This window comes from Mus pahari, chromosome 2, assembly GCF_900095145.1.
Source record: "Mus pahari chromosome 2, PAHARI_EIJ_v1.1, whole genome shotgun sequence".
Lineage (NCBI taxonomy): Eukaryota > Metazoa > Chordata > Mammalia > Rodentia > Muridae > Mus > Mus pahari.
The window spans coordinates 66,792,688-66,808,643 of record NC_034591.1 but is presented as its reverse complement, the minus strand read 5'-3'; the positions used below and the strand labels follow the sequence as shown (position 1 = coordinate 66,808,643).

Below are 15,956 nucleotides of genomic sequence, written 5' to 3'. Positions count from 1 at the left end.
AGAACAGGTACAGACCGTGAAGAGAGCCTTGCAGGGTAAGAAAACTAACGTCAGCGCTGCACTTTTTAAAAAGCAATCAACTTCTTTAATGAAGGCAGCATAAATATATATGTCAATAAGAATAAGGAGTTGCATTTCTCATTCAACTTTTTGACAAACTTTCTAAGTCCCTTACCAGGAAATGTTGGCCAGGACATGAAAACAGGAAGTCATGCATGGTGGTAGGGTATGTGGGCACCGTCTCTGCTGAGCAGTTAAAGCCTGGGAAAGTTGAAGGTACTCTATTCCAGAGCTGGTGAACAGCACAATGCGCTGTGTATGTCTGTGATGCATATGTGACGTCCTGGCAGCAGGTTTGGATTCATTTCCCCCGAAGGATAATGAAATACTATATAGGGGTTAGGATGAATAGACCAGGTAGATAGACTTGTTTACACATACTGTATCTACCCAGATAACAAAAAGTTGCAACAGGATATGGGCTGAATAAATACAACTTATGTAAAACTTCAAGAATACAAAAGTCAGTAGTGTGCACTGCCTGTGTATGCACACATGATACGCAATTCATAGACATATTGGGGGGGGCGCACGTGACACCACGAATAAATGAGATGTCCCTGGCCTGGTGGTCTCTGTTTTTACTGAGAGCTTCATATTGCCCGGTTGCCTTCTAAGACAAGCTCCAACCCAGATACCCCCGGGGTTCCATGGAGATGAAGTGAAAAAATTATTCTGGCTTTTCCTCTAGGTTCCAGTTGGGGTTCATTCATCCCTAACTGTAACCAGGGCACCTGCTCAGACTTATTTTTCTTTTTTCATTCCGTTCCCAAATCTTGGCAGCTCCTGCATATTCAGTAAACGTGCGTTTCACTGAACCTGTCCAGGAAAGAGGGTTCTCTCTCATGATTGGAAAGAGTACAAGGAGGCAAAAACTGCAACTTGGGATCAGCAAGCCACTCCCGGCTCAGCCTCAGTTTCCTCCTAAGCAGCCCGTCTAGCCCCTTCCAACCCGTGCCCTCAAAGATTCCAGGAATTCTGTCCTTTCTGGCCGAAAACAACACTGAGGCTTTTCACAAAGCACTCCCACCCCCACCCCTCGCTCCCCTTGGATCCACAGCCCGCGTCCCTGGAACCCGGGCTGCACTGCGCTGGTCACATGAACTCCGGCTTTCTGTGGTGTGACGGCTCTCTCCGATCCCTTTGTGAGCGCAGGTTTTGAAAGCCAACGACCGGGTTCTGGGTTTGAGACGCGCAGGCGGCCGCGGGCGGAAGGCTGTCGGAGCCCATCGGCCCGCCTCCAGACCCAGCGCGCCGCGCGGGCCGCGCGCCCCGGATTCCGCTCCGCCGCCTCCGCCGCCGCCGCTGCCCGCCGCGGCCTGGCCCGAGGGCGCCGGGCCGCCAAGACGCCAGGTGAGCCGCGAGGGACCGGGAGCCGCGACGGGCTCAGGGCGTGTCCGGCGCCGCGGCGGCCCGCGCCTCACTGTTCGCTCCTACCGGCTGTAGATGGAGCTGTCTGGGTTCCGGCCGCCTCCGACGAGCCTCCGAGCGCTCCTCTTGAAACGCCTGAGAGGGACATGCCTCCCAGGATGCAGTTTGTAGCAACATGGCAGCTGCGGTGCAGCTCCCCTGCTGAAGAGGCGCCGGGACGGCCGCGCAGCTCGCAGCCGGGACCCGGGCCGCAGCCGGGGTCGCAGCGTCGGCCGCTCGGGGCGGGCGAGCGCGCCGGGGGCGGCCGCAGAGCGCTGGGGCCCAGCTCGCCGCCGGGGCACAGCCCGCACAGCCGCGCTCCGACGCCGCCACCGCCGCCCGCGCCCGCCCGCCGAGCGCAGCCCCGAGCAGGCCGGGGCCCGACGGCCGCGCAGCCCCGGCGGGTGAGGCCAGGCCTCGCCGCACTGCCAGCCCGCCCACGGCGCCGGGCCTGCGTGGGGCTGCGCGCGGCGGCGGCGGCGGCGGGGACTCGCGCGGCGCGGGCCGGGCGGCGCGGGGCCATGGCCGAGGCGGCCCCGGCTCGGGGGAGGGCAGCCCGCGCGCGCACGGACGCGCGGCCTCGGGGCCCCGGGGACTGCCTGCGTGCTCCGGGCTCGGCGGCCCGGCCTGGGGTCTCGGTAAGGGCCGGGCGCGGCGACGTTAGCGGGGAGGGGGCGCCCTGGCGGGCTCGCGCGCCCCCTGGGGGGGAGGACGGCCGGGGCGGGCGGGAGCGGCGGCCGTCCGTGCGAGGCTGCGCGGCCGCACGGCTCCCGGACACGCGGCCCGAGGTGGGGCGCGGGTGGCGCGCTCGCTCCCTCGCTGCGGAGCCGGCGCTGCGTCCGTCGGGGTGGCCGGCGGCACGTTTTCCGCAGAGCTCGGCCCCGCGGAACGGCTCCCGGCCTGGGCGCGGTGCTGACGCGGCTCTCCCATTTCGCAGAGCGGAGACACTGAGGCACGGACACCCGGCGGCGACCTGCCCTGCCTGCCCCAAGGTCACGTAGCGAGTCGGCCCGGGCTGGGTGCCCGCAGTCCCGTAGAGGCCTGCCCAGCGTGCTGCGGGCCTGGACGGGGAGGGGCGGCGCTGGCGGCGGCTTCACCAGGGTGGGCGGCCTGGGCTGACCGAGCACTGGCTGCGGCCCGTCGAGGGAGGAGGGGAAGGCCGGGCAGCGCCCAGCCCAGCGACTCCCGGTGTGGGGAGCAGTGTGATCCATATAGCCTCTGCGTCAGGAGCACCCCGAGTCAAACTTGGGGTACGGATAAATGGGGTCTGGCGAGTGAGAGCCTTAGAGGTTGATGTTCTTCCGAGGGCCATTCAGTAATTAAACGCCCTCCCACCCAACGTGCTCTCTGAGGCACCCTGGCTGTGCTAGGCAGGTTTGCTGCATGGGAGTCCGTGCCTTTGAACCTGTTTCCATGTATACTGGAAGAGATGGGATAGATGGCTTCCTAAAAACCTCGCAGTTCTTAAAATAACAATAACAAAACACCTGGGAAATAAAATGAAGATTTTTTTATTTTTAAAACAGTCCTACCTCTGGGCTTAGGTCTTCATGGCATGTAATTCTGAGTGAACCATCCTGGGTTGTGGAAGAACATGGCACAGCTTTTGTAAAAAGTGTGTCGTTATGCATGTCTCTAGTATGTTGGCATGGATCCTGGAGCCCCTATTCACTTACCACACAAGGGTGGGGAGGAAAGAGAGACAGGTAGAAGCCGTGAAATGTGGCGCAGAGGAATTCTAACGTTCGTCTCCTGCTAGCAGCTAGCAGCTAGCAGCTTGAGAATGTGAGCCTGTTCCATTTAGATATCTCTGCTTGAGGGTAAGATCAAGCCACAGGTTTGCTGGAACTGATGACATTGTATCAGGACTGGGGGGGGGGGGGCTATACCTTGTGACCCTTCACCCCTTTCCAGTATTCCAAATCCCTAAATGGAGAAAAAAAAAATACCATTTTCCTTTGAGCTCTGATTCAGGTGGTTAGTAAAGATATCTTGTCCTGCTGGCTTTTTTTTTTTTTTTTTTTTTGGTCTGAGGTAAAACTCTGTTTGGCACCTGATCTGCCCTCCAGGTATTTTTTTTCCCTCTTCCTACTAATTATAGGCAGATCCCCTAGTCCTCCCTCAGGCAGACTGCTTTAATATACCCATTGTGTTGGCTCTTGGTTCCTTTAGCTGTGTGATTGAGGCTTCCACCTAAGGGGCTGTCTACTATGCTACCAACTTGATAGTGAGGGGTCGAGAGTAAAGGGGTCTTTGAACTCTCAGGGTTTGCAGAGTTTTGTATCTGTATGTATTTCGAGACCTCATAATTTGCATTAGGTTTCCTAGGGGGCTCTTGACACCACCATAAACTGTATAGGGCCCTCGATCCCAACATGACTGCCTGTAGTAAGCCTCCCATTGGTGTGTTTAATCACCAAGCCTTCGACTCGGCACTGAAACCTATCAGCCGCCTCTGTCTATAATGGAGGCCCAGAGGTCCCCTACAATCTCTGGAGTCTGTTACCTGAGGCAAGGTAGATAGGGCCTCTCCTATTTTCAGGGTTTTCACGGGCTAAGTGTGGCTGGTAATTCTAGTAGTGCCCATTTCATCGGGTCTTGTGAGGCTTAAATGAGATAATCCTTTAGAATGCTTAACACAGTTTATGGCACATAATAAGTCCTACATATTTACTCTGCTAATGAGCCCCCAAATAACAGAGGTATGGCCCATGCTTTCTCAGAGGTCTTTCCTGGACAGGGACTCAGAATCTCCAGTCCTTGCCTTAAAAGTAGGACGCTGATTTTCTGAGTTACCTGTATGTGAATCAGTGAACAAACTAAGACAAACAGCTATGGAAGGTGTGAGGTGGGCTTAGATAAGCCTCTGACAGATGGCAAAAGGAGCCTCGTTACTACCTTGATAACCTTTTAGTAGGCACTTACTGAGCACACACTATAAGACTGAACATAAAAAGGCTATGCTAATTTTCAAGTGGAGAAAACAAGTTTTGATTATCTTCCTTACAGGACACTCATAGAGCGCATAGAAGCTGAACAGATTCCTTGAAAGAATATTATGAAGAAAAGAACAAAAATTGTCATGGAAAAATTCCGCTCAGGTCCAGTAACGATATTAAATGGCTAGGAAAGTGAACTGGGCACTGACAGACGAGCGTGGCGTCACCTCCCTGGTGGCTTAAGATTTTAACATGGATATTAAGATGGGGACCAGAGTGCCAAAAGAAAACACATCTTTCTTCTGCTTCTAGTCCCCAACACTCTTGTCATACTCAAAACTCGTTTAATGTCTCATGGTGTCAGTCACAACCGTCCTTCCTTCATAGTCCCTACCTCAAGAACCCCAATGAGGGACCCCAGCCCAGCAATGTACCCCTGTCCCAGTGGACCGTCTACCTAGGAAACCTGGGCTCCTGAGGAAGCTGAATTGCCGGGGTTAGCTTTGTTAGTCACTTTGTCTCACTGTCTGTTACTTGTAACAAAAGCCAGTTGCAATACCCCAAGTCCATCCAGCCTCTGCAGACCTTTCCAGACAGTAGTCTGGTAGTACTGAAGGCAGTAGTCACGTGAGCAGGCTATAGTGAGTAGGGCAGCGATAGGTATTAACAGAGCCAACAGCTGAGTGTTCTGATTCCTTCTCAGTCCCCTTCACCTCATGCACACCATTCATCACTTTTGAAACGTGGGGGAAAGATGGCTCTGTAGAAAACAGAAGGTAACGTAGCCATCTTTTATGTGTTGTTCCTGATAGAGTATCATTGATGTCCAGATCAGTGACACTTGGAAAAGATTTGCTCTTTTGGAATGTGTCTTGTTGCTTCCAAAACTGAGAACCTTTTAGTGTGAACACTTGTCTCTTGGATTTGTTTTGCCATCTGGAGACTTTGACCTTCAATCCTGTCTTTCCTTCTCTCCTTGAACACAGGTCCAGCAGCTGGACATGGAGGACGATCGCTCGTCACCTCTGTCATTCTCCGGTGTTCCACACGAAGAGTCTGTGCGTCAGGCCCCTGCTCGACTCCCTAGAGAAACTGCGTTCCCTTCTTGCATTCTTCCCCCGAAAGAAGTTCCTCCTTTGTCTCCCACTGCCCCCCGGCAAGGTGTCCTGCCCCAGACTGACAGTACTACTAAGCAAGAGACATCCAGCCAGATGTCACATGTTCTCCAGAAAGGACCTTCACTCCTGTATCCTGCCACTTCTGAGCCAGACGCACCTCACCAGGTATCCCTGGCTTCCCAAGAAGAAACCCAGTACTCCCCTTCAGCAGCTGGTCAGGGGATCCCCTTCCTCTCCCACTCCGCCCACCATCAGGAAGCTACACTCCACTCTCCTGAAGTTCCTGAGAAAGACTCGCTGACTCTGTCACCCACAGCTCCTGAGACCGACATGGACCCCTTGCTCCAGAGTCCCACTTCGCAAAAGGACACTCCCTTCCATACCTCTTCTGCAGCCCAGAAAGAACAGCCACTGCCCACCGCAGAGATCACGCGATTGGCTGTGTGGGCTGCCGTCCAAGCAGTGGAGAGGAAACTGGAGGCCCAGGCCATGCGACTACTGACCCTGGAAGGCAGGACAGGGACAAATGAGAAGAAGATAGCAGACTGTGAGAGAACAGCTGTGGAGTTCGCAAATCACCTGGAGAGCAAGTGGGTTGTACTGGGGACCTTACTGCAGGAGTATGGGCTGCTGCAGCGGCGCCTGGAGAACATGGAGAATCTGCTGAAAAACAGAAATTTCTGGATCCTGCGGCTACCCCCAGGCAGCAATGGAGAAGTTCCCAAGGTACACACATTCCATTGGGGTCTTCCCAAGGCATCTGCAGGGAATATGGTTTAGGGATTATTTCAGGTGAAAGAAAGGGAAAGTGGTAGTTGGGAAAGGAAAAACAAGAAGCAAGAGCCCCTGCCTTCCAGTATTGCTTCACCGAGATCAGGGCACACCAAAAGCAAATTACCTGTCCTGTTGGTAAAAGCAAAAACTGGCAGAAAAGCCCATTTAGAAAGGGGTGAGAAAAGCCCTTCCCAGAGCCTGAGCTAGGATGCAGAGAGCTCACACAGAGCAGGTCCTGTCAGTCTGCCCGCCACACTCTGATCTGCATGGTGGTTTCTGACCACTCTTAATATTGTGTGGCCGGCATTTGCTACCTTTCGGGTTCTTTATTCTTCTACCCTTCCCCACCCTTTCAACCCCTAACACTAGATAGGAGAGAAAAAACGATAGAGGGGAGAGAGGGCAATGTTCTTGTTAGACTACTTCCTGCTGTTAGGGGCATTGAGTTCCTTGGGGCAAGTTTGATCATCTTCACTATCAGGATAGCTAATTCTTGTTTCTTCTTTACACAACTTTTTAACAAACTGAGACCAACAACAACCAACACCCTGCCCCTTGGAGCTAGCATTTATATACCCTATAAAAGATTTCCAGAATTTCAAACTTCACACAATTGTTGTCACTGGCAAATCACACCCCTGCACGAGGCAAATCCTAGTCAGCTGCTGTGGGCGGTCTGAAGCAGCCCTGTAGTCCACACCTGGGATTAACATGAAATCACGTTCCAATTTCTGTGTGTGTGTGTGTGTGTGTTTGTTTTTTTTTAAAGAAACCAAAATCCTCACTACAATACTGGAAAAAAAAGAAAATTATGTCTGCACTGAACATGAACCCTTTTTCTAGCCATCCCCTGAATAGTAGATTACAACTGCACCCAGCTTTTACCTTGGGGGCATTGCGTACCATCATTGGATGGTTTAAAGTGCTGGAGAATTTGTATAGGTTTTATGTAAATACTGTGCCGTTTTATATATAAAGACTTAAGCATCTGCCGACTTTGGTATTCTGAGGGTTCTGAAACCAATTCTTTGCAGGTACTAAGGGCCCTATGAGCAGCTCTTAATGGTTAACCATCAGACTGGATAGGGAGAAGAATATAGTTTAACTCTTAGGTTTTTATTCTATCTAATCTTTTTGTCCATTTACTTTAAATCCTGAATTTCAGTAAAATTGATTTCAGGAAATATCCTTAAGGAGCTAAGAAATGGGTTTTAATCTTATTTTCTAGAAGGTTCTAAAGGAACATGATTGTGGACCAGTTTTCTTTTTATTCCAAACAGACTGAGTCTGTATATATACCAGTTTCTCTTGAAAGCTATTGTGCATTAGAACTTCAGGATCTCACTAAAGGCTTACTGATCTCTGAAGTTCCAGGGTGGGGCTTAAGAGTCTGCACTTTCAGCAGGTTTCCTGGTGTTCCTGGGGAAGAGCCCAGGCAAGATGAGTCCTCCACTTCTTGGCCAGGGATGTGGCCAGCAGGGTATTGATAAGGCTCCCTATAACAGTCCCCCCCACCCCCCCGCAAGTACAGGGGAGGAAGGCTCCCTCGCTAGCCCTGAATAGAGGGAGTTGAGGTTTGGCCATCTGTGGCATTATCACTTTGGTCTTTCCTGATGCAGTTGTTTGGTTTCAGGTTCCTGTCACATTCGATGATGTCGCCGTCCATTTCTCTGAGCAGGAATGGGGAAATCTCTCTGAGTGGCAGAAGGAGCTCTACAAGAATGTAATGAGGGGCAACTATGAGTCTCTGGTCTCTATGGGTAAGAGCAAAGGACCGTGTCAGGGGTGTGAGGTCTGTGTAGACGCTTAGGAAATGTGAACAGCAGCTCCTGTATTGGGAAAAGGCAAACATTTTGTTTGGCTTTGGTTTTATTTGATTGTTTGGAGTGTGGCACTTGTTTGGGTTTGGGTTTGTGTGTATGTGTTATTTTGTTTTGAGATAGGACTGCCCTGGCTGGCCTGGAACTTGCTGTGTAGGCTAGGCTGGCCTCAAACTCACTAGGATCCTCCAGCATCTACCTCCCCAGTGTTGGGATTATAAGAGTGCAGTGCCATGTCCAGCAGATGGTTTTAACAGGATCTTAGTAAGGCTGGCCTTGAATTCAGAATCCTGCTGCCTCAACTTCCCGAGTGTTGAGATCATAGACATGCAATACCTCACCTGGCTTCAAACAGAATTTTACTTGTGTGTACATGTATACTGTAGTGTATGCCTGTGGGGGGGGGCAGAGGTCAATGTCAAACTTTATCTTCTGTTGTTCTCCTCATTAGTTTTTGAGGTGATTAGACTGCCTAGTCAGAATGCTTCTGGGACCTGCCTCCCTCCCCACCACTCCCCCCACCCCCACTTCCCCCAGCGCTAGGGTCACAGATGGGCACCACTACCCCCAACTTTTATGTGAGTGCTGGGCATTAAACCCGTGTTCTTATTCTTACCAGACATGCACTTGACCAACTGAACCATCTCCCTACCAACAGAATTTTAGAGTGCCACAACAGACTAGAGGTTGCTCAGTGGTTAAAAGTTCCCAGCTTAGACATCAGGTGGCCTGCCAACGCCTGTAACTTCAGCTCTGTAGGGTCTGAGTCTCTTCTGAACTTCATAGGCATCTGGAATCACGTGCACAAACATACATATACATGTAATTACAAATATTTTTTTCTTTTAAAAAGACTAACACAAATGAAGAGAAAAACCCTTGTATGTCAGCAGAGCACAAGTGGGCACAGTCTGTCCACACTACACAGAAGCCCTTGGGCAGCAGGCTAGACTGTGGTGGGCTCTCACTGTTGGCATTTTCCTTTGCACCGTTTCAAAAGTCATTTGTCTAGCAAACAGTCATTGAAGAAGGAAAAATGACTAGAAGAAAGCAAATGTACTGAGGACCTACTGTGTGCCAGCAAGGTGTGAAATGCTTCCCAAGAGTAACGTAGTAGGGACGATGGAAAAGATCAGAGATCTTTCTCATACACGTTATCACTTAGGCCTGTGGCCCCAGAGTCCTGGTCCCCATCACAACGTCATGGTCTCACCAAAATCTGTCTATGCCAAAGTCTGTCGATTCTTGTTTTCATTTAAAAATATGAAAGGATAGAAAACGGGAAAGTTGGACTTTGTTCCGTTATGTATCCTTTTTTCTTGTGTGTAGAATTTTTTGACATAGACAAAAGAAAAACCTGAGGGTACTGGGGAGGTGACTCAGTCACTAAAGAGTCACAGAACCCTAAGTTCAGCTCACCGCCACTCACATAAAAGCCAGACACCTTGTGTGTGTCTGTATGCAGTGCTGGGGGTGTGGAGACAAGCGGGTGCCTGGGCCTTTACTGTCTAGCCAACTAGTCAAAACAGCGTCAGGTTCACTGAGAGATCCTATCTCAAAAAAATATACAGGAGAGTGAAAGAAAAAAATGCCATCTTCCATGTGTGTGCACAGGTGAGCACACCTGCATATACTCCTCCCCCAACCCCATGAACACACAAATAAAAGGGAGAAAGGTTTAAACGTTGAGTGCACTGTTGGGCACATAAGATACAAATAAATATGGGGCTAGAGAGAGAAAGTTCAGCATTTAAAAGCACAGGCTGCTCTTCTAGAGGACCCACCTGTATTTGGTTCTCACCACCCATGTGGTTTATTCTGTTTATTTGTAACTTTAGTTCCAAAGGATTTGATGTACTGTTCTTGCCTCTGTAAGCACTGCTGGACAGACAGACATGTAGGCTAAATGCCTATAGACATTAAGTAAAAATAAAATCACCCTAATGTAATTAAAAATATATTTTTTAAAAAATAATTTTGATTTAGGCAAGAATAGTTAATTTTAGATATAACTTTCCATAGGCTAACATTACTTTTTAGTAATATGTGTTTTTTTTAAAAATACATATACAATTATGAAAGCTTAACAATTTATAATCACATAATAAAGAGCAACTGCTGTGCACTCACCAGTGCTACCTCACAGAGGAGCCACCCCGTAGAGGAAGCCACCAGGAGCATCCGTCACCCAGGTTCTGAACATGTGTAAGCATACACAGTGTCTATCCTGTTAGACCTGCAGTGTGGAGTTTGCACAGAGGCAACCGTTCACTTACGTACCTCAGGTTAGCCCAGGGACCTTTATCAGCACCTATAGGCCACAGTCCCTGGAAAGAAAGTACAGTAGCCAGGCAAGCTCTGTTTGTTTTTTTAATGTTATGTGTATGAGTGCTTTGCCTGCATGTTAACATGTGTACTGTGTGCATGCCTAATTAATGCCCGTGGATACCAGAAGAGGGTGTTGGATCCCCTGGAATTGGAGTTACAGGTATTTGTGAGCCACCATGTGGGTGCTGGGAACCTAACCCAGGTTATGTACAAGAGAAATAAGTGTTCTTAACCCCTGACCTTTTTGTGTGACCCCCTGAACTCTGGCTTTTGACCATTGCTGATCTGTGGGTGCTTCTGTGTCTCACTGCAGAATGTTGTGGTAAACAGCCCTGTCTATCTGTGCAGTGGCCCAGTGTTTACAGAACAGATGTGAAGTGGGTTGTGGAGAAGATTCACAACCGTGGAGCCTCCTAAACAGCTGAGCCAGTGTGTTGTCTGCATGTCCATGAGAATACCGTTTCTCCATGCCCTGCTTTATTCTGTCTTAATATCTTTGTGTTTGGTTCGGTTTGGTTTTCTGAGACAAGATCATGTAACCCAGCCTGGTCTCAAATGTGCTGACCTTGAACTCCTGATCTTTCTGCACCCTGAGTACTTAATCTAAGCAAATATGTGTCCTTTTGATAGATGAAAGAAATTGTACTATTTTTATTTTAATGTATTTCTTGATTAGTAAGCTTGTGTGTCTGTTTTATATAATTAGTCGTTTGTCTATCTCCTACAAATTACCTATTCATACTTTTGCTCTTGTTTTCTACTGATTATAAAGGTTGTTTTATAGAAATATGAATATTAACCATCTACTATGTGTGAATATGTATTTTTCTAATATTTCCTCTTTTTATTCAAAATAACTATAAACTTTTTGAGGAGTATTAAGGATTTAACCTAGGGTTCCATACATGTTAAGCACATACTCTGTCATTAAGCTACATGCCTGTTCCTATCTTTCTTCTTTTCTTTGTTTTTTTTTTTTTCCTATTTTTAATTTTTATTTTCTTTTTTGAGACAGTGTCTCACTATGTAGCCTTGGCCAGCCGGAAAGTTAACTAAGTAGCTGAGCGTAATCTTGAACTCAGAACTCTGCCTACCTCTGCTTCCCCAGTGCTGAGTAAGGGTGTGTGCCACCACATCTGAACTCTTTCTTGCTTTTTGAAACAGGATCTCAGTCTATGGCCCAAGTTGGCATTGGATTCACAGAAGTTCTCTTTCTACCTCCCAAGTGCCAGTATTGCAGGCATGAGCCGTCATGCTTGGCAACCCTTTTTAACATAAGGAGCTTTTATCAGTGTTTTGTTTTATGAAGTTTATACTTTATCAGGATTAAGTTTTTACTGCATACAATTTCAACTTTTTCATGAAGCTCTGTGCAAGTTTTAGTGTCTGCCAGCAGCATGAGACACAGACCTAAAGGGCCCTGGAGAAAGAGGTGAATACTTGCCCGTTTCTTTGCCAGCATAGCCAGTTGCCCGGCAAAGGGGCTATTCTGAGCCATGTCCCCACGGGTGATACCTTACAGCATACAGTGCTCCCTCACAGACAGAATATTTTCTTTCCTTCCTCTGCCCAGACTATGCAATATCCAAACCAGACCTCATGTCACAGATGGAGCGCGGAGAGAGGCCAGCCATGCAGGAGCAAGAGGACTCTGAGGAGGGCGAGACGCCCACAGATCCCAGTGCCGGTGAGTGGCAGACGCCAGGGCCCTGCATGCTGGGTCTTTCAGCGTTCTGGCAGCTTCAGTATGGAGCGCTGCTGAGGTCCAGAAAGGACCTGAAAGACTGATAAAGTATCAAGCTATGCAGGAAGGAGGCCTGCAGGAAGTTAGTTTCCCATAATCTCCAGTAGCCCAGTAGCCCAGGTAGCTGATAGTGGGAATGTGTAAAGTTCATCGGGGTTTTTTTGCTTTGTTTTGTTTTTGTTTCTGTTTTTGTTTGTTGACATGACCCATTCTTATCCCTTTTGTAGGAAGAAACAGATAATGCATCCTTTTTTAAAGATTTACTTATTTTATGTATGTGAGTACACTGTAGCTGTCTTCATGCACACCAGAAGAGGGCATCAGATCCTATTACAGATGGTTGTGAGCCACCATGTGGTTGCTAGGAATTGAACTCAGGACCTCTGGAAGAGGTCTTAACCACAGAGCCATTTCTCCAGCCCAGAGAATGCCTTCCCCATAGAAGGGCCATGTTCCTGCAGAGCAGAGGACAGGCATGCCCGTGATTAGAAACTCCCGGCAGCGCAGGACTCCAGCAGGCCTGGTTTAACTCCAGTTAAATGAGATCAGCAGATAGGCCTGGTACATATGCTACTAGGTATCAAGGGCCTGGCATGGAGATTTCCATGTCATAGTGACTCAGTAAATACAGCTAGAGCCAGTGCCCTCTTCACAGTGGTTGGAGCAGTAGCCCACACACATTCACTGTGAGTGCTCTCGTGGTGCATAAGTTCTGTAGGCTCTACTTGGGGGGTTTCCTTTGGACTTGCCTCATTTTTCTGTTTTGTTTTGTTTTGTTTTTTGTTTTTAGATTAATTTTATTTTATTTATCTTTTTTTTTTAAAGATTTATTTATTTATTATATGTAAGTACACTGTAGCTGTCTTCAGACACTCCAGAAGAGGGCATCAGATCTTGTTATAGATGGTTATGAGCCACCATGTGGTTGCTGGGATTTGAACTCCGGACCTTCGGAAGAGCAGTCGGGTGCTCTTACCCACTGAGCCATCTCACCAGCCCTTTATTTATCTTTTTATTAGATATTTTCTTCATTTACATTTCAAATGCTATCCCAAAGGTTCCCTGTGCCCTCCCCCTGCTACCCTGCTCCCTAACCCAGCCACTCCCGCTTCCTGGCCCTGGCATTCCCCTGTACTGGGGCATATAATCTTCATAAGACCAAGGGCCTCATTGCCTCATTTTTCAATGGAAACATGCCTTTATCCTTGGTAGACATATGTAATATTCAAGAATAATAGTACATGATTAGGGATCTTATTGATCGCAGAAAGGAGATGATCCTGCTAGGGAACTCAATTGAAGACCAACAGACAGACATTATGATTTAATGTCATTGATTTGAAGACTGTATTAGCTCAGAAACAACTCAAGACAGGGCAGGTTGGTCCATGGATGCCTGGGTACATGGTCACTTCAATGCCAAACATCAAATGGAGGGCTGAGGCTTACCCCCATTGTCACAGATGATGGATTTGAAAGTAGACGAGGTTGAGGGGTTCTAGAGGTATATTTAGGTTGGAGGAAATCTATACCTTAAAGGTTTGAGTGGCCACATGGAAAACAAGAAATTAGGTGGAAATAGAGAGAGATTCAGCATGGAAGAAGTCAGGCAAGGAGAGTTAAGGTGAGAATTTGCAGAGGTGCTTTATGGCCAAAATCCTAAAATATGACTGCTGCTCCAACTAGTTTTGATGTCCAGGAGCTGGCTTGAATAGGGTACAAAGTAAAAAGCAAATGACCAAACCTACTTTGTGCTGAGCTGGGTTCAGTCAGACATGTGTGTGTGTGTGTGTGTGTGTGTGTGTACGTACGTACGTACGTACGTACATACATACATACTTACGTATGTATCCATGGCCTGAGCTTCTGTGAGGCAAGTGACCTCATAACGAGGTCCTGATATTGCTGAACTATGCCACTTGCTGCACTTACCCTTTCCAGCCCTTGGAGGTGGCATCAGGCAGGCAGGCAGGTAACATGGGACCACTGCACAATAAAGTAGCCAAGCAGTTGCTACCTTAGAGGCTGTAAGCATCAGGCTTCCACATAATGGAGAAATCTATCCAGTGTCTTTTCCCTAGCAAGAAGGTGGTAGAGGCAACCCTGAACCCAACCCAAAAGTGCAAACCAAGCAGGAGCATCTAGAAAACCGAGAGCTTTTCTAGTTCCACATATATCAAGAATGGCGGTTTTCATGAATTGTCTCAGTAAATTCATTCAGTACATTGGTTCCCTAAGAGTTCCATAGAGAGTTCAGTTATTAACACATGATTGAAAATACTCAGAGTAGTTGTCATCCGTCTGTATGTCCATCCATTTGTTTCCTTCCCCTGTGTACTCAAGCCCTGCCAGAAGCCATGGCAAAAATGTGTGTTCTCATATATATGTCTTAAATATTCTAAAACATTAATACATTTGACCTAATAATGTCCTTTGAGAGTCTGAAACATTGAACAGAAACTAAAATACCGTTTAAGATATTTTGATATGCATACTGTGTATATCATATCATACTATGGCTCACTCTGTCACCTCTGACGTCACGCTATGGAAGATTTTATGCCATAAATTTATTTGTTTCTTTATTATTTAATTCATGAGATGTTTTATATATCAATGCACTCTGTCGCTAGCTGTGTTCCCAAGAGGGTCTTGCTCACACGGAGGATCATATCCTCAGTGGAGAAGACCACTGTTAGCAACCACATCCACACTGTGTGAATAGTCACTGGCCTGCAGAGGTGACTCGGCCATTAGCATGCACTGCTCTTGCCGAGGACCCAGATTCAGTCCCCAGCACCCACATCAGGCAGCTCACAACTGCCTGTTACTCCAGCCTTAGGATCCAGTGAGTCTGATCTCCTCGAGCATCTTCATGAACAGGACGTGCACATCATCTATAGGCACACATATGTACACAATTAAAATAAGTCTTAACAAAACAGAAAACCAGCCACCTCCTATAACAGAGCTGTGACAATTTGCAAGACAAAACACAGAAGGCCTTGCTGAGACTGGGAGGTCGGGAAGGGCATCATGCAGACTGGCACGAGGACTCAACCAATAGAGGTGTTTGCTGCCAAGCCTGAGTGACTGAGTTCAGTCCCCAGGATGCACACGGTAGAAGGAGAGCCAACTTCAACAAGTCTCTGGCCTCAACATACATATTATAGTATGCTTGCACACATGAACACACACACACACATACAGCACAGAAATATAGTAAAAACATTTAATAAGACAGATCTTGGAACATGGAAATCTTAGTAGAGACCTAAATACCACATAGGCTCCGTGGTCCTCGAAGAACTGACTGAAGGGAAGATACTGGAAACTCGTAGACGACAATACTTTGAGGCCTTGGCTCAGCCCAGTAGGAGGGAGCAGTGGCTATTTGCAAGATATGTACTGGCTGTTGACCAAGAAAAACTGGTGGGTGTGAGTGAGGGGAGGAGAGAGCCAAGGAAAACTCCTAGCCTCAAGTAAGATGGACTTGAGGCTCAGATGGAGAGAAACAGTAAAAATGCACCCATGCGAGAGAGACACTACAGAGAAAGCTGCCAAATAAAGTCCAGAGTTAGAAGCAAAGCTCTGAACTGGATGGTTGTCACTGGGACATTAAGTGTTAATAGTGTAGACAGGAATTGATGGGTCTATGAAGAGCAAGCTGGAAGATTTGGGGATGTGGAATCTGTTGATTAGAAGGAACCCAAGTCTTGTTTTATTTTAACTAAGGTTTGTGTATGCGTGTGTGTGTGTGTGT

The 15,956-nt window shown here is 48.1% G+C and overlaps 1 protein-coding gene across 3 annotated transcripts in view; it reads left to right on the top strand.

The window, feature by feature from the left end:
• The first annotated feature begins 1,147 nt into the window (after positions 1-1,147).
• The window catches only part of Znf777 (zinc finger protein 777), a 27,494-nt gene continuing 12,685 nt past the window's right edge, over positions 1,148-15,956 (top strand). Inside the window, exons 1-4 of one of the 3 annotated variants that reach the window (XM_021191051.1) lie at positions 1,148-1,413; positions 5,396-6,253; positions 7,935-8,061; positions 12,023-12,136. In XM_021191051.1, the coding sequence (XP_021046710.1) occupies positions 5,411-6,253; positions 7,935-8,061; positions 12,023-12,136 (1,084 nt within the window). In that variant the 5' untranslated portion in view covers positions 1,148-1,413; positions 5,396-5,410. Of the gene's footprint in view, positions 1,414-1,985; positions 2,109-2,305; positions 2,463-5,395; positions 6,254-7,934; positions 8,062-12,022; positions 12,137-15,956 lie in introns of those variants that run through there. The other 2 variants (XM_021191050.1, XM_021191052.1) reach the window with 2 other exon arrangements.